Source organism: Haliotis cracherodii, unplaced genomic scaffold (genome assembly GCF_022045235.1).
Source record: "Haliotis cracherodii isolate W230 unplaced genomic scaffold, xgHalCrac1.p SCAF_3, whole genome shotgun sequence".
Taxonomy (NCBI): domain Eukaryota; kingdom Metazoa; phylum Mollusca; class Gastropoda; order Lepetellida; family Haliotidae; genus Haliotis; species Haliotis cracherodii.
Genome location: NW_027266286.1, coordinates 6,411,274 through 6,438,297, shown reverse-complemented (window position 1 = coordinate 6,438,297; position 27,024 = coordinate 6,411,274). Strand labels below are relative to the sequence as shown.

The window sequence follows — 27,024 nt, the reverse complement described above, 5'->3', positions numbered from 1 at the left end:
TTTCTAATCGGTTCTGAAAATGGCCACATGATGTCCCTTACCCTAGGTTATTATGCTAAATTACGTGATCTCCCAATTGTGTTAAATATTGAACCTGTGTGTAAACTATGTGTGTAACTGTAATTAAATGCGTAGCTTAGTCGTAACTCCAATTTGTTCGTACAGCCTTACAACAATTCTAGCCCTGGTATTTTTAAACACCCCTTGAGTTCAGGTACTGACCTTACCCATTTTACTGTCTTGAGGCTCAACCCTTGAAGAACTTGCCCAGCCCCAACTTTGTGATGTTCTTCTGCATCTCGGTGATTTCATCTTTGAAGGAGGCGGAATCAGACGACAGCAGCCCGAACAGATTGTCCAGTTTGGTGAGGTCGGGGCGGCTTTCTTCCAGTTTGAACTGGAGTGGGTGGAATCCAGCTTCTTGAAGTTCAGTCACGATTTTCCCCTTTGCATGCTGGGAATCGAGGAAGGACACGAAGACCAGCTTTGCAGGAAATACTTCATCATGATATTTCTTGTACAACTCAGCAAAACTGAAATGAAATTATTGCGAAACTCATCAAATTGTCGTGATATTAAAACAAATACCAAGTTGAATTGTCAATGCTAAATATATTCATTAGATAAGGTAAACCTTTGTCTGCAATTTTTATCCTTTGTCCAAAACAAGACTCTACATAAAGCTGCACCCAAACTCCCATTGTGTAGAAACAGGACCAACATTTACTCCAAATCAAATTTCCTTGAAAAGAATTTACACAACAGATATGAAGTCAGTAGTCCATGTGTCTAAAACAGGGAATCCTGAATGGTCAACTCACTTCATATCCTGAACTTTTCCATTCTCCTCTTCGTCAGTCACCATGATGAATGTCTTCACAACCTCCTTCTTCTCATAGAACGGCCACAAGCTAACACCAGGAATTGTCGTCCCTCCTGCCTTGGTTTCTATAGCCAGTTCCAGCACTTCATCGATGGTCTTGGGCAAGTATGGAGCTTCACGATTCTCGTGATCGAAGAAGACAAGTCTGGCTGAGCAGATCGCGGTGAGCAGACTGGCGATAATGGTGCTGGTTTGGATGGCAACCTCCATGGACCCGGATGCATCGCCCATCACAACAATTGGGGACTCGAGGGGAAGTCTAAAGAAAAGTGCAAATAAGAAGTAAGTCATAACATTATACAGTGGGAGCCTAGTGGTAATGTTCTGTTCTTACTTAAATTGGACTTATTGCAGGAGTTGAGTGTCTGTCAGAAGTTAAGTAGTGGACTCATGTCAAGAGCTGAATGTTGGACTTATATCAGAAGTTGAGTTTTGGTCATATATCAGAAGTTGAATTTGGGGCTTACATCAGAAGTTGAGGGTTGGACTTGTATCAGGAATTGAATGTTGGACTGACATCAGAAGTTGAGTGTCTGTCAGGAGTTGAGTGTTGGACTTATATCAGAAATTCAATCTCATTAAAATCAGTCTCTAAACAAAGATCTGTTGACATGCCATTACAGGTCACATCAGAACGACCTTTCATGAATTTTGACCGACCAATGAAATGATTGACAAGAAATCGACATTGGACAATCAGAAGGTAGATTTCTTGAGCTTTATGACATAAGTTTCAAACTGGCGACTACGCTTCGAAACATATTTTGACGTATTCTCGATTAAAAATGGTAAAACTGATAAGAAGAACATTCTGGAATGGCTTATAGATGGCATAGATTGTATGGATATGATCATAAAACCTGTAACTGTCGTTCAGAATACCCCGTGTTAAATATATCATGGTTGCATGATTAGAAAACACATTCCGATTGTCACTTTCATGGTAAGCGATGCTCTGATTGGTTGAATGAAAGGTCATTCTGACGTGACCCCTAATATGATGTCCACAGATCATTGTTTAGCGATAGCGAGAACAAGGATCTGATTTTAATGAGATTGATCAGAAGTTGTGTGTTGGACTTATATCAGAAGGTGAGTGTTGGACTTATATCAGAGGTTTAGTGTTGGACTTATATCAGAAGGTGAGTGTTGGACTTATATCAGAGGTTTAGTGTTGGACTTATAGCAGGGGTTTAGTGTTGGACTTATAGCAGGAGTTGAGTGTTGGACTTATAGCAGGGGTTTAGTGTTGGACTTACATCAGAAGTTGAGTGTTGGACTTATAGCAGGGGTTTAGTGTTGGACTTATATCAGAAGTTGAGTGTCTGTCAGAAGTTAAGTGGTGGACATATATGAGGAGCTAAGTGTTCGACTTGCATCAGGTATTGAGTGACTTATATCAGAGTGTTAAGTGTTCGACATAAATCAGAAGTTGAATGTTTTACTTGTATCAGGAGTTGAATGTTGGACTTATATCAGGAATTGAGTGTTGGACTTGTTTCAGAAGTTTAGTGTTGGACTTATATCAGAAGTTGAGTGATGGGCTTACATTAGGAGTTGACTGTTGGACTTATATCAGGAGTTGAGCGTCTGTCAGGAGTTGAGTGTTGGACTTATATCAGAAGGCGAGTGTTGGACTTATATCAGGGGTTTAGTGTTGGACTTATATCAGAAGGTGAGTGTTGGACTTATATCAAGAGTTTAGTGTTGGACTTTTATCAGAAGGTGAGTGTTGGACTTATACCAGGGGTTTAGTGTTGGACTTACATCATGAGTTCGGTGTTGGACTTACATCAGAACTTGAGTGTTGGACTTATAGCAGGGGTTTAGTAGCAGGAGTTGAGTGTTGGACTTATAGCAGGGGTTTAGTGTTGGACTTACATCAGAAGTTGAGTGTTGGACTTATAGCAGGGGTTTAGTGTTGGACTTATATCAGAAGTTGAGTGTCTGTCAGAAGTTAAGTGGTGGACTTATATGAGGAGTTAAGTGTTCGACTTGCATCAGGTATTGAGTGACTTATATCAGAGTGTTAAGTGTTCGACATAAATCGGAAGTTGAATGTTTTACTTGTATCAGGAGTTGAATGTTGGACTTACATCAGGAGTTGAGTGTTGGACTTATAGCAGGGGTTTAGTGTTGGACTTATATCAGAAGTTGAGTGTCTGTCAGAAGTTAAGTGTTGGACTTATATGAGGAGTTAAGTGTTCGACTTGCATCAGGTACTGAGTGACTTATATCAGAGTGTTAAGTGTTCGACATAAATCGGAAGTTGAATGTTTTACTTGTATCAGGAGTTGAATGTTGGACTTACATCAGGAGTTGAGTGTTGGACTTACATCAGGAATTGAGTGTTGGACTTATATCAGGAGTTGAGTGTTGGACTTATAGCAGGAGTTGAGTGTTGGACTTATAGCATGAGTTGAGTGTTGGACTTACATCAGGAGTTGAGTGTTGGACTTACATCAGAAGTTGAGTGTCTGTCATATGTTAAGTGGTGGACTTATATGAGGAGTTAAGTGTTCGACTTGCATCAGGTATTGAGTGACTTATATCAGAGTGTTAAGTGTTCGACATAAATCGGAAGTTGAATGTTTTACTTGTATCAGGAGTTGAATGTTGGACTTACATCAGGAGTTGAGTGTTGGACTTACATCAGGAATTGAGTGTTGGACTTATATCAGGAGTTGAGTGTTGGACTTATAGCAGGAGTTGAGTGTTGGACTTATAGCAGGAGTTGAGTGTTGGACTTACATCAGGAGTTGAGTGTTGGACTTATAGCCGGAGTTGAGCATATATCAGTCCTGTATAATACTTACTTGATTGATGTCAGTCTTCTTTCAGCCATGGGGATCAGCATGGAGAGAAAAGAAACTTTTGTGTAATTTGACACCCAGGTCCGGGCCATAGTGCAGAAATATGACGTGGGGTTATTCTTGCTAAGTATCTTCAGGGTTAATAATCTTTCCAACAGTTTCCCATTGGCCAGGTTCACATTCTCGCCTGCTTCAAGTCGTTCTGTTATTATTTTGTCTACCTCCAAGCACTGAAGATCTTCATACCACCTAAAGGACGATAAACAGTAGATAAGTACAGTATTCACATTGCTTTGGTTAAACATGGAGTCAACACAGAAAGGAGAATTTACTCCAATTTTTACCAGAATTCAAAGAACCATTACATATCTACTTAAGATCTCAAGAATGGTCAGTGTATGAGTGAAATGGTGAAAGAATGTCGTTTAAAAAGAAATAATTTCATAGTTTCAGATATTTTGAAGAAAAATCTTGGTGAGTAAGAAAAAAATAAAAAATATAAAAAAGACATTTTAGGTTATTTTGTCCTTCAATATATTATCTGAATATATAGACTGCAGTTGGAGTTAAGCTTGTCTCATCACTTAATCTATTGTAACCTAATCTATTGTAACCTGTTGTCTTGCATCTGCAGCTCAATTGTTTCGTGATGAACAAAGTTTCAATAATAAAAAATGAGAGCTTTACTGATGCATATTTCCTACTTTGCAAATTTTTAAACATATAAAACAAAATAAAATTTGGCAACAGGAACTGATTGTGCCTCACAACCTTTCATCAGTTATATCGATATTTTGACTGTCTTCTCTCGCGCGCTGCTCTTATAAAGAAAATATTTCTCTCCACTGAATCACAACTCCCCCCAAAAGGGGTACGTGTATCATACACAGGAAAATCTGGTAAAAGATACAATGGAATAATGAAGATAGTTATTGAAAAACAAACATGACTGCTTTAAAGTGTTTTACCATAACACTGTATCTAGTTTCGGCTCATATGCAGCTAATCTGGCTTTCGAGCTTTTCGTCAACTTGGATTGGTATTTCTTCACATGAGTGTACGGGACGTCATACTCCTTGATGAGGTCGTTGACGTTAGCCTCTGTGACGTCGCGACACCTCTCCACCATCGATCCCTCAGGGGGACTGTCCCCAAGACAGAAGGGCAGGAACCATGGCAACACTGCAAAATCCTGAGGTACAAAATAAGGAAATGAATTACACACAGAACCATATCTGACATGTGTGAGTGAGTGAATGTTGTTTTAACCTAAACTCAACCATTTGTCAGCAAACAAGTGGTTGACTGCATGAGCATCAGCAGATTTTCTAAAGGGTCACATTTTTTACATGTGTTGTTGAAAACGTTTTGGAACGCTTCAATGCAAAACTGAACGCTGTGAATGATGTCACCATATGCCTAAAAAGTAAAGTGTGAATTTGCCGTGTAGCACACTTTGTTTTCATGTGGACAGATTAAATTAAAATGATAAAGATTTAAGAAAATACATCTCAGAAAAAGCTACTACTCTCACTACAGACCAGCTGACAGCATAGCCCCCCATATTTCCATGTCACCATAGTTGACCTGTATAATTACTTGTCAGTGAGTGAGTGAGTTTGGTTTTACGCCGCTTTTAGAAATATTCCAGCAATATCAGGGTGGGGGACACCAGAAATGGGCTTCACACATTGTACCCATGTCGGGAATCGAACTCGGGTCTTCGGCTTGACGAGCGAACGCTTTAACCACTAGGCTACCCGACAGCCCCTACTTGTCAGACTTACTGTTTTGGGGCTGAAGTGGCAGATGTCTGCCAGTTTCTTCCAGGGATCCTTTGGGTAGTGGAGAGCGTAGAACTCCAGGTCCTCCTTCGTGAACGTCCTCACCCACGCCTGCACATGTTTGCACACCGCCCCACTGGCAGACCCTTGCTGGAAACAGTCATCGTAAGTATTACCATATTCGACGTAATGAGCGCCCCGCTCTAATAAGCGCCCACGGCAAAATTTTCTAATATATTGGCAAGTGAACAATCCCAATTAGCCCCTGTTCCGATTGATCAATGTATACATGACTTATTTATTCGTGTATAATACGTATGTTATATGCATTCTTAATTATGGGAAATTAAATTCTGGAAAAAATATATCTGTCGTATAAAATATAAACATTTCAGGCTGTCAGCATAAACCACTAAATTTACGATCTTTCAACTCTGTTGTTTTTCACCAAAATGATATTCTAATAAGAGACCCCTATTTCTAACTTTGAGAGCGCCCTAGGCACTTATTATGTTGAATACGGCAGTTTCATGGTAGGACTTCATCTATTTCACTCTCATTAAATCAGATCTTAGTGCTCAGTACCACTATGATTGTGTACAAAGGGAGCACAAAGATTTGTTTTAATGAGATTGCATTTATTTCAAATATTAGCCATATTGTGATTTGCTTATCAGTAAATAACGTATAGATTTGCCACGCAAACTCTTGCAATACATCTAAGGTATTGCTACTCAGCATAAATGCAAGGGAAGCAACTCTTACATTACTAGGAATCAAATCTCCATGCTGTTATTTTCTTTGCTGGACTCAAGTCACATTGAATGTTATGTTTGGTTATGTAATACATTTTATCATGTATAAAAATGTTTTTACTTTATATATATATATTTTTAATTAAGATTCTATTCAGCTAACAATTTCACATTGTTACAACATTGTAACCTTATAGTTTACAGTGTTGAGACATTGCTACCATTTTCTGATTGGCTTTCAGCACATCAAGGGAGACAACCCCTGCAGTACTCACTGGTGGTTTAATAGCATGAAGGTTGTCAATGTCTGACTTCAGCTTTCCAAATTTCTTCTTGCTGATCTTCGACCCCGTGAGTTGCAACCTTTTGAGCTTTTTCTCGAGAACACGCACTCTCCGCCCTGAGTCGAGTAAAGTTAAGGCCTTCAAAACCTCAACAAGTCCAAACTGCTCTCTGTTCTGAAGAAAGGCGTCAGCAAGCTTGTAGTCATGCCGGGCCCATGCAGCAGTCAAAGCTCGCACACAAGCATCTGCACATTTACAATACAGTTTACTTTATTCGTTGTTGTGACCAGACAATCAAGTGATTGACATCATGAGCATCGATCCACACAATTGGGATACGAAATCCCGTTAGTCACCTCTTACGACAAGCACAGTCACCTTTTACGGCAAGCAGGGAATGCTGAAGACCTATTCTACCCCAGATCTTCACGGGTCGAAACTATATATGTATACTTCTTAACTTCATTTGATAGTAAAATATCAAGAACACAGCTCTGATCTTTCACAAAAATGTTTCACAAAAAAAGTATGCACACAGATAGTTGCCGATTCATCAAAACTATTGACGTCAGCAATATGTACTCACTTTGAGCCACAGTACGGTCTGTAAATAATAGCTGGGCCAGACAATCAAGTGATTGACGAGCATCGATCCACACAATTGGGATACAATGACATGCATCAACCAAGTCAGGCTGACCACCCAATCCCGTTAGTCACCTCTAACGACAAGCATAGTCACCTTTTACGGCAAGCATGGATTGCTCGAGGCACTATACTCTACCCCGGATCGAAACTATATAGATCTATGTATACTTCATTTTATAGTAAAATATCAAGAATAAAACTCTGATCTTTCACAAAAAAGTATGCACACTTATAGTTGCCGATTCATCAAAACTATTGACGTCAGCAATTTGTACTCACTTTGAGCAACAGCCACCCCACTCTTCCGGAGAACTGCCATGGTGGCCGCGTACCTGTCCAGGTTGTCTGTCTGCCCCTGGATGTGCTGGACGACTGAGGCGGTGCCAGTGAAGAAGTCCTTAGGCCTAGTCTCGATGTCCAACTGTTCTGGGGCACTGCCTTCCTCATCGTTACCTGTGTTTGACGCCGATGCGGATCTTCCACGGCCTCCAGATCTCCGCCTGCCTCTTCCACGACCACGACCACCTCTGGCACCCCTACGACCGCGGCCTCGTCGTCCTCTCGACATTACCAGATATGAAAAGTGTAGAAAACAATACGAGGTGTCTCAATCGGTCATGTTAATGATGCCCGCGTTCTTGATGTCGTCTGCGAGCTGTGGGCTAGTACCGCATTTCCGTATTTATATGTCGAGCAGCTTGCTCAACATGTCAACAACTCGCGTACCTAGCAACACTCGAAACTCCGCACAGAAATATAGGCCGCTGATATAGGTATCAGTTATATTCCTTGCAGATATATTAATCAAATGTACGTTTACGTATGTATATATCCTTAGGAGTAATAGCACAATTATAAGCTGTCATACATTCTAATGCATAGATTACGTTTCAACGTGCTCGTTCCGATCCGTAGGAATATACACGTGCGGGTTCATTCATAGAATTTCCCAAGTTCCTCACAGCGATAGCCCGTTCGCGGAGCTCTCGTAGGTGTAACGAAGGTGTCACGCGCTGGGAGGAGCTTGAGAATTTCCTTCAGCGTGAATCTGTTCGAAGTTTTCTCCTGGCGTGTCAAAAAAGACGAAGAGAATCATCTAGAACATCACTGCTTCGGGAACAAATATTTCGGATAATATTTGACATTCCTGATTTTTTTCATGTTACAAATTAAGCTACAGATAAACACGCCACACGGCTACGGTGATCTTTTATTGATTCACTAAAAAAATCATATGTAATTGTAAATAAATTCGAAATTCATGATAATTGATTCATAACATATCGATCTCATTATGAATTGTTTTAAAAACATTGGCTACCATTGTGTAACGATCGGACTAAGGCAGCAATGTTTCCTACAAGTAATTATTTAGTAAAATCCAAACTTTTGTGCTTGTGGATGATTGCATTTACTATAGTAATCGCGGTTAACCTCACATGTCCTATACTGACTACATGTACATCACTTTTGTGGAAATCGGTCAAACTTGTGGACAAAATAATTTATTTATCCATATTTAAGTGTCCAGACATACATGAGGTGCTCAGAGTTTCCAGCCCAGACATACATGAGGTGAGCGGAGTTTCCAGCCCAGACATACATGAGGTGAGCGGAGATTCCAGCCCAGACATACATGAGGTGAGCGGAGATTCCAGCCCAGACATACATGAGGTGAGCGGAGATTCCAGCCCAGACATACATGAGGTGAGCGGAGATTCCAGCCCAGACATACATGAGGTGCGCGGAGATTCCAGCCCAGACATACATGAGGTGAGCGGAGATTCCAGCCCAGACATACATGAGGTGAGCGGAGATTCCAGCCCAGACATACATGAGGTGAGCGGAGATTCCAGCCGAGACATACATGAGGTGTGCGGAGTTTCCAGCCCAGATATATACTGAACAACAAAAGTTCCTGGGACATTGAATAAAGATTTAATGCAAAGTCATGTTTTTTACCAAATCTGAAACAATTTCGGTTTGCAACAGCTTAATGTGTGAGGAAAGCGCCAAGTGATGCAGGTCTTAGACGTTTACCACTTCGGTGAAACCCATGAGCACGGGTATGAAGTTGGATAGTTTATACAGTTACACATAGACATAAATATAGTTGCTTAAGAAAATAATAGATGGTGATTCAGCACAAAACAATGAGGGGTGTTCGATTGAGTTAAACTATTACACAGTAAGGTCTGGGTAACAGATGGTTCATTGACCTAAATTACAATATACTCTACAAATAAATCAAACAGGGAATATTTTCTCAAAAAGGTTTAAGTGTCACCCTGTGGCAGTTGGTTGACGCCGCACTGTAAATGTTCAACTCCATGCACGGATCGAGGGGTCGGTGGGTGCATCCCTCTTTACCTGAAAGCTGTGTCTGTGCTTGGAGTCTGGACCAGATAAACCAGTGATTGATATTATAAGCACCGTCGAGCGTCGTCGGGGCAACCAACCAAGTCCCCATCTGTTCCATATAGTTGCCTCGTTTGACAATCGTACCCCTGGACTGCGGCGTTCGTCGTATTGAATGAGTGAAAAGCTAACGTCGCTTTGGCATTATTTCAGCGATATAGCGACGAGTCGAATATTTTAGCTCCAGTTGTGATGAATCAGACAATAAATGTGAATTAAGGTCCGCATTCGGCATGACGTGTTAGACAGCAGCATCAAGCTAGAGTGGGCGAGTTGAAATATTCGCGGCGTCATTTGTTTGGAGGAATTGGGATGGAGACATTAGACAATCATGACGTTCATTAATGATTTGCTGTAGCCCTAGAGTCGACCCACATGGGTGTACAGGATGCTGACTGATAGTCTGTATGTAATCGGCCATAGCAAGAGCCGAACTGAAACCAACGTGTGCTCACTCGCTCACTCTCTCACTCACGCGCTTACTCCCACACTCACTCATTCATTCACCCATTCACTTACTCAGTGCATGGGCGGATACAGGGGTGGGGTACGGGGGTGCGCACCACCCCCCCCCCCCCCCCCCCCCCACCCCCTCCCCTTTTATTTCGAAAAAAATCTTTATGTCTGTATAAATTACCACCAAAGACAATGAATAGATCTTAATTGTGCACCACCACCACCCTTTCAAAAAAGCTGTATCCGCCCATGCAGTGTGTAAAGTGTTTAATGATATTCTGGGTGCGTTTGGGTATAGGGCTTATCAGGGAACTGGGGAAAAACACATCAAACATTTATATAATTATAATATATGGATGTCACGATCTAGATAATTCCCCTGATACGATACGATATACATGTAAATTTATATCGATACGAAAGTTCATTGAAATCGGTATCGATTTGTTCGCGTATCGATTGATTTTAAATTTTCGAATCGAAATGTCATCGTATTTTCTGAATTTGACACATACGAAACCGACACAACCGGACCGTCTATATACACGATATCGTGCAAATAGTGGACCAATGCCGTGCAATATACACGACTGGAAAACTCCCTTCTCCGCCGTGAGACGCGAACGCTGATTGGTCTATTAATTTCCTACACAACAAACCTGGTTCCCGGTCTCAGTTGCGGTAAGCTACATTGTATATTACTCCCCAAAATGTTAACTCTACACCATAGTGCGGGTATCGTTTCTAAAATGATATATCAAAGATAATAAAAATAAACATCTGTGAAGATATAAACACAGGTATCACAGTTAGTTAAAACATTTGCAGTCGTTCAGACATGTTGTGAACATAGAGATCATAAATATTTTGAGTAAACATACTTTACCTAATGAGATACTAGTTTTACGAACCAGAATATTTATAGTTAAGTTTTGTTGAACCCATTAAAATCAAAACATAATTTCCCCTATTAAAATACTACGCACCTTCTGGTAAAACAAAATTTACAAGCTTTCTGTAAAAGAGCAAGCAATCTGAAGCAAGCATTTATTTCCCGCGTCGTGATTTACATGCAAAATATATAAAGCGTTGTAGCGGAATAAATGTTATGTTATTGCAAAGAATTATGGCATGTTGTTTGTAGAGCTGTTCGTATGCAATCCCCATCCTTTCAGAGAATTGTTCTAAAGGAAGTGGGTTTTTATTTACAAATACCAATACATTTTCTTGCATAAAAGCCTACAAAATAAGAAATGAAATGTGTTAATATATTTGTGGTAGCAATGTGTTCGCACAATAGTATTTTGATTAAACTTCACGTTTTTATGTACAGATATTAATCTTTAATGTGTTCCAGGATAATGAAAGTATCATTTAAAAAAATAGTTTCGTCCAGTTTCAATGCCTACATAAAGATCCATATGTAGTTATGCCGAATTAAAATCAAATGTACACCAAGAAATGTGCATTTAACATTCGGAAGATAATATAAATCGTTAATGAATGCTCCATGGATAAGTTCATGACACTTTTGCTATAACTCCAAGATACACATCCGAAGCGAATCTGTCTATACAACTTGCGATCTTGGTGAAATCCATGATGAGTAATACAATGTAATGTTTGTATGTAAGAATTATTGATTGTTTAGAAACAAATATTTACGAACAATTGTTCAATTTTAAATGTAAACAAGATATTTTTAATATATGGCAGTCAATCAGTTCGATATTGTTAAAGCTGTGGCTATTTATAGGGAAAAGATCAGGGAGTTAACTGTACATACCTTGGAATGTGTTTACGTGCGCTTCAGCCCTACCAGGATCCTATAGTTGTTGGTTTGAATACGAGATTCTCCTTCCGTATTCGACGTAATAAGCGCCCGGGGCGCTCTCAAAATTAGAAATAAGGTGCTTTTATTTTAATATGATTTTGGTGAGAAAAAAATAGAGTTGAAAGATTGTAAATTTCGTAGTTTATGCTGACAGTCTGAAATGATACAAAAGAAAAGTATGTGCGTATCATACACGACAGATATATTTTCCAGTATTTAATTGCCTATAATTAAGGGTGCATAGAACACACGAGTGCGTATTATACACGAATAAATAACAAACATAGCTAGCTTTACTCGATACGCTTGTTTTCATTGGCTACTGAAGTGTTATTGACCAATCAGAGACAGCGGTTCATAATAGCGTCTGTCACAGCGCGTGCAGACGACATCATGGAGTTCTCGGACACAGAATTGGAAGACCCGCTGGAGAATTTTCAATCTCATTAAAATCAGGTCTTAGTTCTCACTATCGCTAACCAAGGATCTGAGGACATTCCATTACGGGTCACGTCAGAATGACCTTTCGCGAACATTGACCGACCAATGAAATGATTGACAAGAAATCGACATTTGCCAATCAGAAGCAGAGTTAGAAATTGGCATTAGTCCTATAGTCCTTGCCAATCTGCCCATATCATATCATAAGGATGAGTAGATATTTGCCATTTTTAGTTGTTTTGCTATATATTATCATTATAAGGACTAGTGGACCAAAAATGTTAGTTTCTACCGCTGCAGAAGGCAGCTATCTTGAGCTTTACGACACTAGTTTCAAACTGGCGACTACGCTTCGAAACATATTTTGACGTATTCTCGATTAAAAAAAATAAAACTGACAAAAACAACATTCTGGAATGGCTTAAAGATGGCCTAGATTGTATTTATTTATCATAAAATCCGTAACTGTCGTTCAGAATACCCCGTGTTAAATATTTCGAGGTTGCATTATTAGAAAACACATTCCGACCGTCACTTTCAGGATCTGGTAAGCGACGCTCTGATTGGTTGGATGAAAGGTCATGCTGACGTGACCCGTAATGGGATGTCCTCAAAATCTTTAATGAGATTGGGGACGTTTAAGTCTGTCTGGAGACACTTCCCGTGTTCTATGAAGCCGGTGTAAGGAAGGTTTGCCGCGAAAGGACTGTTTGTCAACTCTCTAAAACGCAGATTTCCTACACGGGAAGCACAACCAACATGAACTTTCACTTACACTTACCTGATTTCACATCCATCTGCGTCGATCAGCTCCAACTCCAAGCGCTAGCAGTAGTGGAAAGAAAGCAATGTATGACAATGTATTTAAGAGACCAGCATCCGGTAAAGGTTCAATTTTCGATTCATTTTCGAAAGCCCGAATTCCGAAGTTGTGAACTTGTAATGAAGATTGTATGTGAATGAAAGAGAATTAAATGTTATTGGCTGATCAGACTGTTTACTGGTCAGTGTTGAGTGTTAGTATTTGCTGTTTGGGTTAAACATGCCTGACCTCACAATTGAGATACGTATCGTATCGTGACACCCCTAGTGATAATAAATCAATTTATCACCTGTAAAGTGCAGCCATTACTGATAAAGGGCTCACAAGTAGCATGATTAATTCCACCTTCCTTTTGTGGGGGATTTTACTCCCCACTTAGCAATATTCCAACTTTCGTGCCGACAGCCTGTTAATAATTGAGTTTTGACCAGGCAATCCAGTGATTAATATTCTTAGCAATGTTCCACATCGTCGTGGTATACAGAAATAGCCCATGCATCAGTGATATCATTGAAATCGTTCATGATATGCTCATGAATTACTGAATAGCCAATTCCACAGTGAAAGCATAGACATTGTACATGCCACAATGACATCACAGACATATAAGCCACAATGATATCCTTGACATATATGACACAGTGATATCCTTGACATACCGGTATATAAGCCACAATGATATCACAGGCATATATGCCACAATGACATCACTGATATATATATAAGCCACAATGATATCACTGACATATATAAGCCACAATGATATCACTTACATATATATGCCACAATGACATCACTGATATATATATATATATATAAGCCACAATGATATCACTGACATATATAAGCCACAATGATATCACAGGCATATATGCCACAATGACATCACTGATATATATATATAAGCCACAATGATATCACTGACATATATAAGCCACAATGATATCACAGGCATATATGCCACAATCATATCACTGACATACGAGGGGTGTTCATTAAAGATTTCCCCTGACCCACTTCCAATGGACCTAGTGGAATGAAACTTGACATAGGTATTAGTCTTTCTCCACATAGGAACCACCAAGAGTTACACACTTCTCCCATTGTTTTATGCAACTATGGAGACCTCGCTTGTAAAAGCCCACATTTTGCGTCTCAAACCAGGACTTGACTTCAGAAATCAGTGTTTCATCATCTGTGAAACGTTTTCCCTTCAAAAATGACTTCATGGTTGGAAAGAGGTGGAAGTCAGATGGTGCAAGGTCAGGAGAGTAAGGAGGATGTGGAAGGATTTCATAGCCACAGGACCGCGCTTCTGTCTGGGCAACATGAGAGTTGTGTAGTGGAGCATCGTCTTGCAGGAGACAGACACCCTTGGTCAGTATGCCACACCTCTTAAGCTTGATAGCGTCCCGCAATTTCCGCAGCAGTGAAGCATAATAAGCTCCTGTAATTGTGGTACCCTTTGCCAAGAAATCCATTATCACTACTCCGTGCTGGTCCCAAAACACCGTGTGCATGACCTTGTCTGCAGAGGGTTGGACACGTGCCTTCTTTGGGGGTGGTGACTCCACATGCTTCCATTGCATCGACTGAACTTTAGTCTCAGGATCATAGTGATGGACCCATGTTTCATCCTGTGTGATAAGTCTGTCAAAAAAGTTTGCCTGTTTTTTTTGGCACATGTCCAAAAGATCCTTTGAACAATTGACTCGTTCCTGCTTTTGGAAAGGTGTGAGCAACCTGGGAATCCATCGTGCAGACACCTTATGCATGTTCAAATTGTCATGGATGATTTTTTTCACAGACCCTACACTGATCTTGACATCTTGTGCTAACTGGCAAACAGTTATATGTCGGTCTGCCAAAATGGCGGTCTCCACTTGATGGATAGTGTACGATGGGGGCGACCAGGAATGGCAGCTGTTTCAACAGATGTCCGACCACACTTGAACTGGTGATACCAGTGTTTAACAACGTCATATGATGGGGCATCTTCCCCATAAGTTGCTTTCATTTCATCGAAAGTTTCTTTTGGTGTGCGACCTTTCAAATATAAAAACCTAATCACTGCTCGGTATTCTACTGGCTCCATTGTCACACCCTACTCGATCATAACACCTGTAAAAATGGTAAGATTAATAGTTCGGTGCTGCAAATTCAGACATAACCCATAGATACATGTATCATTACACATGTGAAATTTCAACCAAATATGATAACCCTAAATGGTTTAGGGGAAATCTTTAATGAACACCCCTCGTATATAAGCCACAATATCACTGACATATATAAGCCACAATTATATCACAGACATATATAAGCCACAATGATATCACTGACATAAGCCACAAAGATATTGATTTGATCCAGGCTTAAATACCAACCTTGTCTTCTTTACTGACAGATTGATTTGTTTGTGTTTGCTAAATGTATAATGAAAACAAAGTAATATCATACATTTGAACATATATTTATTATGAAAGGGTGCCCTGAGATAAAAACATACATTGATCATGTACAAAAAAGGTAAAAAGTATCACAGACTAAAACCAACATATGTTTTTTGTCATGTAGTAACCGTTCTAGTACAAATATACAGTAATATCAGTAATGCTGACTCAACACAATACATCTTTGTAACATTAAATAAACAAATAATCATATATTAGATCCAGAGAACCTGTCACCAGTATTGCACTTAAAATAACTCAACAGAACCAATCACAAAGCACTTGCGTCGGATTAATAAAGAAAAATGAAAATGCCTTAATTAGCTGTTCTTATTAAAACGTATCTATGTCAAAGATTTGTTATATCCTCCATACGCATGTTCACCACATAGTATATAGTATGTCTTGTATAAAATAGCTATTATTTCTCTATAAACAAAATAGCCTGTAGTTACCTGCTTGTTACACTTAATTGCATGGTAATGACAACTACATCTGAATATTAATACATGTACACTTCTAACTCTACTGGAAATACTATTTTTTGTAAATAAAAATACAGCTCATATACACAATTAAAACCTAACACATGATCAAAATAAAAAAATAACTGAACACCTTGCTTCCCTACACCATCCATAACACTCAGCTTAACAACATCCTTATATCAAATGCCCTTATTATTCACAAACTTTGTCAACCAACAAAAAGAATAAAGCTATTTAATCTTGCTGATGTTGATGTATTACACATAACAACAACGAACAAAGATTTATTCATGGTATGCAACTAAAGCATAGCAAAAGTTATCTCCCTTGAACACAAGATAGTGCCGAAGGGTCTCCTCAAGAAATCAAGAACATGACTTATCAATTGAAGGATGTTTGCTAATTACAGAAATTAATGGCCCAAGTTTTTCAGAAATAATCTACATGTAGCAGGGCGTGGAGTCATTCCACAGATGACATCCTTACCATGTCAGCTTGCTGACAGGATTAACCTCTTTGGTCATGTGGACAAGGCGTCTGACCTCGGAGCAGAAGGTCCGTGGTTCTAATCCCATCATGGGACTCGGAAATTTTATGGCTGCTACATTGGTGCCCAACGTGGGGCTGAGCATGTTCATATTAAACTTGAGCAAAATAAGCCTCAGTACCCTACTATGCGGCCCGGGCCGTGCCATCTCTTGACGGGGGAATATGTAGCAGGGCATGGAGTCATCCCACAGATGACATCCTTACCTTGTCAGACCTCTGATCAGAAGGTCCATGGTTCGAATCCCATCACAGGACCGCTACATATACAACATGCCATGTATTTTATATAGAAAAATATGGAAAAGACTGGTAATGATTGTTTTCTAGTTGTACTTTTTTAAAATGGTTTCTGGATAAAGCACACATGAAGGTTACAACTTGATCATGCTAGGGTTTCAAACTAAAGATAATGACCCTCTTAGTCTTATTATCATTCTCAGTAAAAAAATACTTTTCAACACAAAAGTGAGCAAACAAATGGATTATCCAGATGATATTTACACAAAATACAGGGAGAAATACAGTCACACAATTCATTTTAAATAATAATATCACAGTAATCATGTAACTATTGAACATGTGTGTCAACCATTGAACATGTGTGTCAACCATTGAACATGTGTGTAAACTATTGAACCCGTGTGTAAACTATTGAACCTGTGTGTCAACCATTGAACATGTGTGTCAACTATTGAAACTGTGTGTCAACTATTGAAACTGTGTGTCAGCTATTGAAACTGTGTGTAAACTTTTGAACCTGTGTGTCAACTATTGAACCTGTGTATAAACTATTGAACCTGTGTGTCAACTATTGAACATGTGTGTCAACCATTGAACATGTGTGTCAACTATTGAACATGTGTCTCAACCATTGAACATGTGTGTCAACTATTGAACCTGTGTGTAACTACTGAACATGTGTCAACTATTGAACATGCGTGTCAACCATTGAACATGCGTGTCAACCATTGAACCTGTGTGTCTACTATTGAACCTGTGTGTCAACTATTGAACCTGTGTGTAACTACTGAACATGTGTGTCTACTATTGAACATGTGTGTCAACTATTGAACATGTGTGTCAACCATTGAACATGTGTGTCAACCATTGAACATGTGTGTCAACTATTGAAACTGTGTGTCAGCTATTGAACATGTGTGTCAACCATTGAACATGTGTGTCAACCATTGAACATGCGTGTCAACCATTGAACCTGTGTGTCAACTATTGAAACTGTGTGTCAACCATTGAACATGTGTGTCAACTATTGAAACTGTTTGTCAGCTTTTGAAACTGTGTGTAAACTATTGAACATGTGTGTCAACTATTGAACCTGTGTGCAAACTATTGAACCTGTGTGTAAACTATTGAACATGTGTGTCAACTATTGAACCTGTGTGTCAACTATTGAACCTGTGTGTAAACTATTGAACCTGTGAGTAAACTATTGAACATGTGTGTGAACTATTGAACCTGTGAGTCAATTATTGAACATGTGTGTCAACTTTTGAACATGTGTGTAAACTATTGAAACTGTGTGTCAACTATTGAACATGTGTGTCTACTATTGAACCTGTGTGCAAACTATTGAACATGTGTGTCAACTATTGAACATGTGTGTCTACTATTGAACCTGTGTGCAAACTATGTGTGTATCTGTAATTAAAAGCAACATAATGAAGTCAGATACCTGAACACAGACTTATCGTAGCTTAGTCTTAACTCCAATATGTTCCTGCAGTCTTAGGACAAGAGTTGCACTATGATTGTCTTACTCCTTTACTTACAACAGTTCTAGCCCTGTAGTGGTATTATTCTGTGGAGTACAGCCCTTGAGTGAGTGAGTGAGTTGCTTTTAAACCCCGCTCTTAACATTATTCCAGTTATATCGTGGCGTGTCAGCTTAATGTGGGAGGAAAGCCCGAAGTGATGCATATCTCAGACGTTTACCACTTCATTGAAACCCACAGGTATGGTGCTGACAAACCTAGCAACATAATTAGGGTGAATCGTGATTCGAACCATAATCATAGGTTTCTGGCATGCCCAATGGACACAACTCTGTGCATCGAATCACAGTTCCTCAGACCACTGGGCCACCTGTGCCCCCCTACAGCCTTGAGTTCGGGTATTGACCTCCTAACTGATCTACAGCCTTGAGTTCGGGTATTGACCTCCTAACTGATCTACAGCCTTGAGTTCGGGTATTGACCTCCTAACTGATCTACAGCCTTGAGTTCGGGTATTGACCTCCTAACTGATCTACAGCCTTGAGTTCGGGTATTGACCTCCTAACTGATCTACAGCCTTGAGTTCGGGTATTGACCTCCTAACTGATCTACAGCCTTGAGTTCGGGTATTGACCTCCTAACTGATCTACAGCCTTGAGTTCGGGTATTGACCTCCTAACTGATCTACAGCCTTGAGTTCGGGTATTGACCTCCTAACTGATCTACAGCCTTGAGTTCGGGTATTGACCTCCTAACTGATCTACAGCCTTGAGTTCGGGTATTGACCTCCAAACTCATCTTACTCTGTCTTGAGCCCCTTGAAGACCTCGGCCAGCCCCAACTTCTTGATGCTCTCCTGCATCTCGGTGATTTCATCCTTGAAGGAGGCGGAATCAGACGACAGCAGCCCGAACAGATTGTCCAGTTTAGTCAGGTCGGGGCGGCTTCCTTCCAGTTGGAACTGGAGTGGGTGGAATCCAAGTTCTTGAAGGCCAGTCACCATTTGCCCCTTTGCATGCTGGGAACGGAGGAAGGACACGAAGACCAGCTTGGCAGGAAATACTTCGTCATGATATTTCTTGTACAACTCAGCAAAACTGAAATGAAATTATTGCGAAACTCATCAAATTGTCATGATATTAAAACAAATAAGTTGAATTGTCAATGCTGAGTATTATCATCAGATAAGGTAAACCTTTGTCTGCAATTTTTATCCTTTGTCCAAAACAAGACTCTACATAAAGCTGCACCCAAACTCCCTGTGTGTAGAAACAGGACCATCATTTACCGGTACTCCAAATCAAATTTCCTTGAAAAGAATTTACACAACAGATATGAAGTCAGTAGTGAGTCCTTATGTCTAAAACAGCCAATCCTGAATGTTCAACTCACTTCATATTCTGAACTTTTCCATTCTCCTCTTCGTCAGTCACCATGATGAATGTCTTCACAACCTCCTTCTTCTCATAGAACGGCCACAAGCTAGCGGCTGGAGTTGTCCCACCACCTGCCGTGGTTGTCACCGCCAGTTCCAGCACTTCATCGATGGTCTTGGGCAAGTATGGTGCTTCGCGATTCTCGGTGTTGAAGAAGACAAGTCTGGCTGAGCAGATCGCGGTGAGCAGACTGGCGATAATGGTGCTGGTTCGGATGGCAACCTGCATGGACCCAGATGCATCGCCGATCACAACAATTGGGGACTCGAGGGGAAGTCTAAAGAAAAGTGCAAATAAGAAATAAGTCATAACATTATATAGTGGGAGCCTAGTGGTAATGTTCTGTTCTTACTTAAATTGGACTTGAGTGTTGGACTTACATCAGGAGTTGAGTGTTGGACTTATAGCCGGAGTTGAGTGTTGGACTTACATCAGGAGTTGAGTGTTGGACTTATAGCCGGAGTTGAGTGTTGGACTTATAGCCGGAGTTGAGTGTTGGACTTATAGCAGGAGTTGAGTGTTGGACTTATAGCAGGAGTTGAGTGTTGGACTTACATCAGGAGTTGAGTGTTGGACTTATAGCAGGAGTTGAGTGTTGGACTTATAGCCGGAGTTGAGTGTTGGACTTACACCAGGAGTTGAGTGTTGGACTTATAGCCGGAGTTGAGTGTTGGACTTATATCAGGAGTTGAGTGTTGGACTTATATCAGAAGTTGAGTGTTGGACTTATATCAGGAGTTGAGTGTTGGACTTATATATCAGGAGTTGAGTGTTGGACTTATAGCAGGAGTTGAGCATATATCAGTCCTATATATTACTTACTTGATTGATGTCAGTCTTGTTTCAGCCAAGGGGATCAGCTTGGGGAGAAAAGAAACTTTTGTTGGGTTTGCCTCCCGGGTTGGGGCCCCAGAGCTGTAATATGATGTGGACTGGATGTTCTCGCGGATTATCTTCAGGGTTAATAATCTTTCCAACAGTTTCCCATTGGCCAGGTTCACATTCTCGCCTGCTTCAAGTCGTTCTGTTATTATTTTGTCTACCTCCAAGCACTGAAGATCTTCATACCACCTAAAGGACGATAAACAGTAGATAAGTACAGTATTCACATTGCTTTGGTTAAACATGGAGTCAACACAGAAAGGAGTATTTTTCATTTTACTCCAATATTTTACCAGAATTCAGAGAACCATTACATATCTACTTAAGATCTCAAGAATGGTAAATGTATGAGTGAAATGGGGTAAGAATGTGGTTTAAACAGAAATATTTTCGTAGTTTCAGATATTTTGAAGAAAAATCTTGGTGAGTAAGAAAAAAATAAGATAAAAAAGACATTTCAGGTGATTTTCTTCTTCAATATATTATCTGAATATATTGTCTGCAGTTTGAGTAGAGCTTATCTCATCATTCAAACTATTGTAACCTGTTGTCTTGCATCGTGTGCTCAATTGTGTCGTGATGAAAAAGGTTTCAATTTGGCAGAAAAAAAATGAGCTTTACTGATACATATTTCCTACTTTGCATATTTTTAGATATATTTAACAAAACAAAATTTGGCAACAGGAACTGATTTTGCCCCACAACCCTTCATCAGTTATATCGATATTTTGATGGTTTTCTCTCTCGCACTGCTCTAATAAAGAAACAGGTGAGGCGAAGGGACAGTATTTCTTCCTACCGACTCACTCCGTCCCCCCCACCCCCCACCCCCCATAAAAAGATTGGACCACCCACCAAACCCCAACACACAGGAAAATCTGGTAAAAGATACAATGGAATAATGAAGGTAGTTATTGAAGTGAGTGAGTATGGTTTTACGCCGCTTTTCGCAATATTCCAGCAATGTCAAAGCGGGGGACACCAAAAATGGGCTTCAGACATTGTACCCATGTCGGGAATCGAACCCGGGCTTTCGGTGTGACGAGCGAATGCTTAAACCACTTGGCTACCCTACCGCCCCATAGTTATTGAAACCCAAACATGACTGCTTTAAAGTGTTTTACCATAACACTGTATCTAGTTTCGTCTCATATGCAGCTAATCTGGCTTTTGAGTCTTCTGTCAACCTGGCCTTGTGTTCCTTCACATGAGTGTATGGGACATCATACTCCTTGATGAGGTCGTTGACGTTGGCCTCTGTGACGTCGCGACACCTCTCCACCATCGATCCCTCAGGGGAATTGGCACCAAAACAGAAGGGCAGGAACCATGGCAACACTGCAAAATCCTGAGGTACAAAATAAGGAAATGAATTACACACAGAACCATATCTGATGTGTGTGAGTGAGTGAATGTTGTTTTACACTGTACTCAACCATACATGGCCGATGTAGGTTTTGGTAATATCTGTTTTAATTTCATTGTAGGTTTTAACATATATTTATCATATATAACTAGTTGTTAGTTTCAGTCAGCTCTAGAACAAAGTGTATCTGACCTGTTTTACTAACAAACTGCCCCATGGACAGAAGCTTAATATCATAAATTTCTGTCTCAAAGTATTGTATATGTTTATACAGAATGTGTAAGCATTATGTATTTATGTTGTGTATATTATACAGTCAAATGAAAGTCAAGGAGTTATCTCCCTTGGATGGTGGTCTTGCCTAGCATGTATATTACTGTATGTGTTTTAGTATAATCGTTTAGCGTACGGTCTATCTAGTGATTTAATGGATGACTGATGTATTTGTTTGTTTGTTTGTTGTAAAACGCCGCACTCCGTAATATTCCAGCTATATGACAGCGGTCTGTAAGTAATCGAGCCTGGACCAGACAATCCAGTGATTGACATCATGAGCATCGATCCACGCATTTGGGATCAATGACATGCTTCAACCAAGTCAGCCAGCCTGACCACCCCATCCCGTTAGTTACCTCTTTTATGGCAAGCATGGGTTGCTGAAGACCTATTCTACCCCGGACTTCACCGGTCCATGTTATACTTACTTGTAGGAAGCCTATGCAATGTATCTAGCATTGATGATAATGGTTTACCTATTATACTAGTATATTATGTAATTATGTATTTCAGGGTGTCTGATATCTTAGATCTTTGCATGTGTTTCTTAACTGTGAAAAAGACATACACTAAACTACTACACATATGTCACCAAACTGTCTGGATCAGACAAACAAGTGGTCGACTGCATGAGCGTAGGCAGATTTTCTATAGGGTCACAATTTTTACATGTGTTGTTGAAAATGTTTTGGAACGCTTCAATGCAAAACTGAACACTGTGAATGATGTCACCATATGCCTAAAAAGTAAAGTGTGAATTTGCCGTGTAGCACACTTTCTTTTCTTGTTGACAGATTAAATTAAAAGGATAAAGATTTAAGAAAATACATCTCGGAAAAAAATCTAATACTCTAACTACATACCAGCTGACAGCATAGCCCCCCATATTTCCATGTCACTTTAGTTGACCTGGATAATTACTTGTCAGTGAGTGAGTGAGTTTGGTTTTACGCCGCTTTTAGAAATATTCCAGCAATATCAGGGTGGGGGACACCAGAAATGGGCTTCACACATTGTACCCATGTCGGGAATCGAACTCGGGTCTTCGGCGTGACGAGCAAACGCTTTAACCACTAGGCTACCCGACCGCCCCTGCTTGTCAGACTTACTGTTTTGGGGCTGAAGTGGCAGATGTCTGCCAGTTTCTTCCAGGGATCCTTTGGGTAGTGGAGAGCGTAGAACTCCAGGTCCTCCTTCGTGAACGTCCTCACCCACGCCTGCACATGTTTGCACACCGCCCCACTGGCAGACCCTTGCTGGAAACAGTCATCGTAAGTTTTAGTTTCATGGTAGGACTTCATCTATTTCAATCATTGAATGACTTCATCTATTTCAATCTCATCAGATCTTATAGCTCTGATTTTAATGAGATTACATTTATTTCAAATATTGGCCATATTGTGATTTCCTTATCAGCAAATTATGTCTAGATTTGCCACTCAAATTCTTGCAATACATCTTAGGTGTTGCTACTCAGGATAAATGCAAGAGAGGCAACTCTTACATAACTATGAAACAAATCTCCATGCTGTTATTTTCTTTGCTGGACTCAAGTCACATAGAATGTTATGTATGGTTGTGTAATACATTTGATCATGTATAAGTTTATTTTTACTTTTTATATATATATTTTTATAAAGATCTAGAGATTCTATTCAGCTAACAATTTCACATTGTTACAACATTGTAACCTTATAGTTTACAGTGTTGAGACATTGCTACCATTTTCTGATTGGCTTTCAGCACATCAAGGGAGACAACCCCTGCAGTACTCACTGGTGGTTTAATAGCATGAAGGTTGTCAATGTCTGACTTCAGCTTTCCAAATTTCTTCTTGCTGATCTTCGACCCTGTGAGTTGCAACCTTTTGAGCTTTTTCTCGAGAACACGCACTCTCCGCCCTGAGTCGAGTAAAGTTAAGGCCTTCAAAACCTCAACAAGTCCAAACTGCTCTCTGTTCTGAAGAAAGGCGTCAGCAAGCTTGTAGTCATGCCGAGCCCATGCAGCAGTCAAAGCTCGCACACAAGCATCTGCAAATTTACAATACAGTTTACTTTATTCGTTGTACAGAATTTCTTGTAAAAGTTGCCATTCTACATATTCACAGAGGGAGGTGCCTTCAAATTCATATTTGACAAATTAGGGTCATTATCTATGGTCAAAATTGTGGGGGTTTTTTCTACTGAATATATATTTAATGAAATGGACACATATCTCTGTACCCTTTTACTAGAAATGCCCCAGCCATTAATTAGTTCCTTACAATATTACTTCTATATTTTATATGATCTGTTGAATTCAAACTGCACTAAACTTAACATTTGAAACCTCACTCCGGGGTTCCAAATTCAATTTAGCAGGGTTAAATCTCCAGGTAACCTAGCTCTACATTGAAAACACAGTATGTTTATCTCCTACCTACTATTGATATCCTTACAAAATAATATTGATTTCCTAAACTAGTAGTTGGTTGGTTGGTTATTTGTTTAATGCCGCACTCAGCAATGTGACGGCGGTCTGTAAATAATAGCTGGACCAGACAATCAAGTGATTGACGAGCATCGATCCACACAATTGGGATACAATGACATGCATCAACCTAGTCAGGCTGTCCACCCAATCCCGTTAGTCACCTCTAACGACAAGCATAGTCACCTTTTGCGGCAAGCATGGATTGCTGAGGCACTATACTCTACCCCGGATCGAAACTATATAGATCTATGTATACTTCTTAACTCCATTTTAAAGTAAAATATCAAGAATAAAACTCTGATCTTTCACAAAAAAGTATGCAGACAGATAGTTGCCGATTCATCAAAACTATTGACGTCAGCAATTTGTACTCACTTTGAGCAACAGCCACCCCACTCTTCCGGAGAACTGCCATGGTGGCCGCGTACCTGTCCAGGTTGTCTGTCTGCCCCTGGATGTGCTGGGCGACCGAGGCAGTGCCAGTGAAGAAGTCCTTAGGCCTAGTCTCGATGTCCAACTGTTCTGGGGCACTGCCTTGCTCATCGTTACCTGTGTTTGGCGCCGATGCGGATCTTCCACGGCCTCCAGATCTTCCCCTGCCTCTTCCACGACCACGCCCCCCTCTGGCTCCCCCACGACCGCGGCCTCGTCCTCTCGGCATAATCAGATATGACAAGTGTAGAAAATAATACGAGGTGTCTTAATCGGTCATGTAAATGATGCCCACGTTCTTGATGTCGTCTGCGAACTGTGGTCTAGTACCGCGTGTCCGTAATTATATGTAGAGCAACTTGCACAACAACATGTCAACAACTCGCGTACCTAGCAACACCCGAAACTCCGCACAGAAATATAGTTCGCTGATATAGGTATGATTTATATCCCTTGCAGACATATTAATCAAATGTACGTTTACGTATGTATATATCCTTAGCAATAATAGCACAATTATAAGCTGTCATATATTCTTATGCATAGATTACGTTTCAAACGTGCTGGTTCCGAAGCGTAGGAATACGCACGTGTAGGTTCATTCATAGAATTTCCTTAGCTTGCATCTGTTGGAAGTTTATATCCTGACGTGTCAAAAGAGACGAAGAGAACCATCTAGAACATCATTGCTTTGAGAACAAATATTTCAGATAATATTTGAAATTCTTTATTTTATTCTTGTTACATATTAAGTTACATATAAACACTGAACACGGGTTGTGGTGATCTATAATTGATTCATAAAAAAATCATATGTAAATGAATGGAAATTCTTGATGATTGAATAATAGCATTGGTTACATAATGAATTGTTTTAAAAACATTGGCTACCATTGTGTAACGAACTAAGGCAGCAATGTTTCCTACAAGTAATTATTAAGTAAAATCCAAACTGTTGTGCTTGTGGATGATTGCATATACAATAGTAATCGCGGTTAACCTCACACATCCGATACTGGGTGCAGGCTAAAACGGCACCTCAGCAAAACGTCAGCGATTTCTCTGGCACCCTATACTGACTACATCACTATCTACACTGAATGGCATTTAGAAGATGTGTTAGTATCAATAAAGACAGGTTGACTCATCGATATCAACTTCTTGTTTATTCTTTCAATGTAATATTTCGGTACAGATCGATGCTAATATAATAGAGCAAAAGCTCTCGGCTCAACAACACCCTAAGAAACTACAACTCGTACTGAGCTGAATATCATTCTTTTAAATTTACTTAACAAGCTCCATCCACTGACATATCTATTAAGTATACATACTAAAAGTTTATAAAAATACTCAAATCAACACGATCAAATGTATTTATTGATATTGAATATTGATGATTCAATATTATAAATATGTAATGCTTATGATGTAATGGGCTGTATGGCTTTACTGAGGGTCCGGATAAGCGAGGTTCCACTGTATCTCAAGTTATCGTGTTTTTGTAATGAGAACAAAACCATTTTTAATCAAATGAAATGGAACCTACAGTACACGAACTCATCCAATGAAAAGGCAGTAGCCCTGAAACACCGCTACAAAGAATAAAGAAAGTGTTGTCCATTGAAGAAAGTATCATGTTGTATTTGAGATTTTGAAAAAAAAGTGCTTTACTACTTATGCTAATATTTCTTGTTTACATACGAATGTGAAGGTGTCATAATCATGATTTTAGTGTGGCTCTTTTTTTAAATAATCTAAATGTGTAATATCCCTTCAACTAAAATTTTGTTTCATGTTT

The 27,024-nt window shown here is 39.8% G+C and overlaps 2 protein-coding genes across 2 annotated transcripts; both read right to left on the bottom strand.

Moving 5' to 3' along the window:
* Window positions 1-232: 232 nt before the first annotated feature.
* On the bottom strand, window positions 233-7,735 carry LOC139475120 (uncharacterized). Its single transcript, XM_071258373.1, has 7 exons — window positions 7,447-7,735; window positions 6,511-6,764; window positions 5,484-5,630; window positions 4,665-4,888; window positions 3,700-3,945; window positions 822-1,142; window positions 233-533 (listed from the first exon to the last, which is right to left on the bottom strand). The coding sequence occupies exons 1-7, from the start codon at window positions 7,733-7,735 to the stop codon at window positions 248-250; spliced, it is 1,767 nt and encodes a 588-aa protein (XP_071114474.1). The 3' UTR covers window positions 233-247.
* Window positions 7,736-18,094: 10,359 nt separating this feature from the next.
* LOC139474857 (uncharacterized) lies at window positions 18,095-25,549 on the bottom strand. The gene is made up of 7 exons (XM_071258011.1): window positions 25,167-25,549; window positions 24,096-24,349; window positions 23,429-23,575; window positions 21,802-22,025; window positions 20,618-20,866; window positions 19,752-20,072; window positions 18,095-19,456 (listed from the first exon to the last, which is right to left on the bottom strand). Exons 1-7 carry the CDS (start codon window positions 25,450-25,452, stop codon window positions 19,159-19,161), a joined length of 1,779 nt encoding a protein of 592 aa, XP_071114112.1. The 5' UTR covers window positions 25,453-25,549; the 3' UTR covers window positions 18,095-19,158.
* Window positions 25,550-27,024: the final 1,475 nt, after the last annotated feature.

Bases quoted from the DNA above. Each gene is read 5' to 3' on its own strand.
- LOC139475120 (XM_071258373.1), bottom strand. From the start codon at position 7,735: ATGTCGAGAGGACGACGAGGCCGCGGTCGTAGGGGTGCCAGAGGTGGT. The intron at 5,631-6,510 runs GTGAGTACTGCA...GACTGTTTCCAG, and splicing joins TTCATGCTATTAAACCACCA to CAAGGGTCTGCCAGTGGGGC. The intron at 534-821 runs GTGAGTTGACCA...ATTTCATTTCAG, and splicing joins GGAAAAGTTCAGGATATGAA to TTTTGCTGAGTTGTACAAGA.
- LOC139474857 (XM_071258011.1), bottom strand. From the start codon at position 25,452: ATGCCGAGAGGACGAGGCCGCGGTCGTGGGGGAGCCAGAGGGGGGCGT. The intron at 22,026-23,428 runs GTAAGTCTGACA...TTTGTACCTCAG, and splicing joins GCCACTTCAGCCCCAAAACA to GATTTTGCAGTGTTGCCATG. The intron at 20,073-20,617 runs GTAAGTAATATA...ACTTTTCTTTAG, and splicing joins ACAAGACTGACATCAATCAA to ACTTCCCCTCGAGTCCCCAA.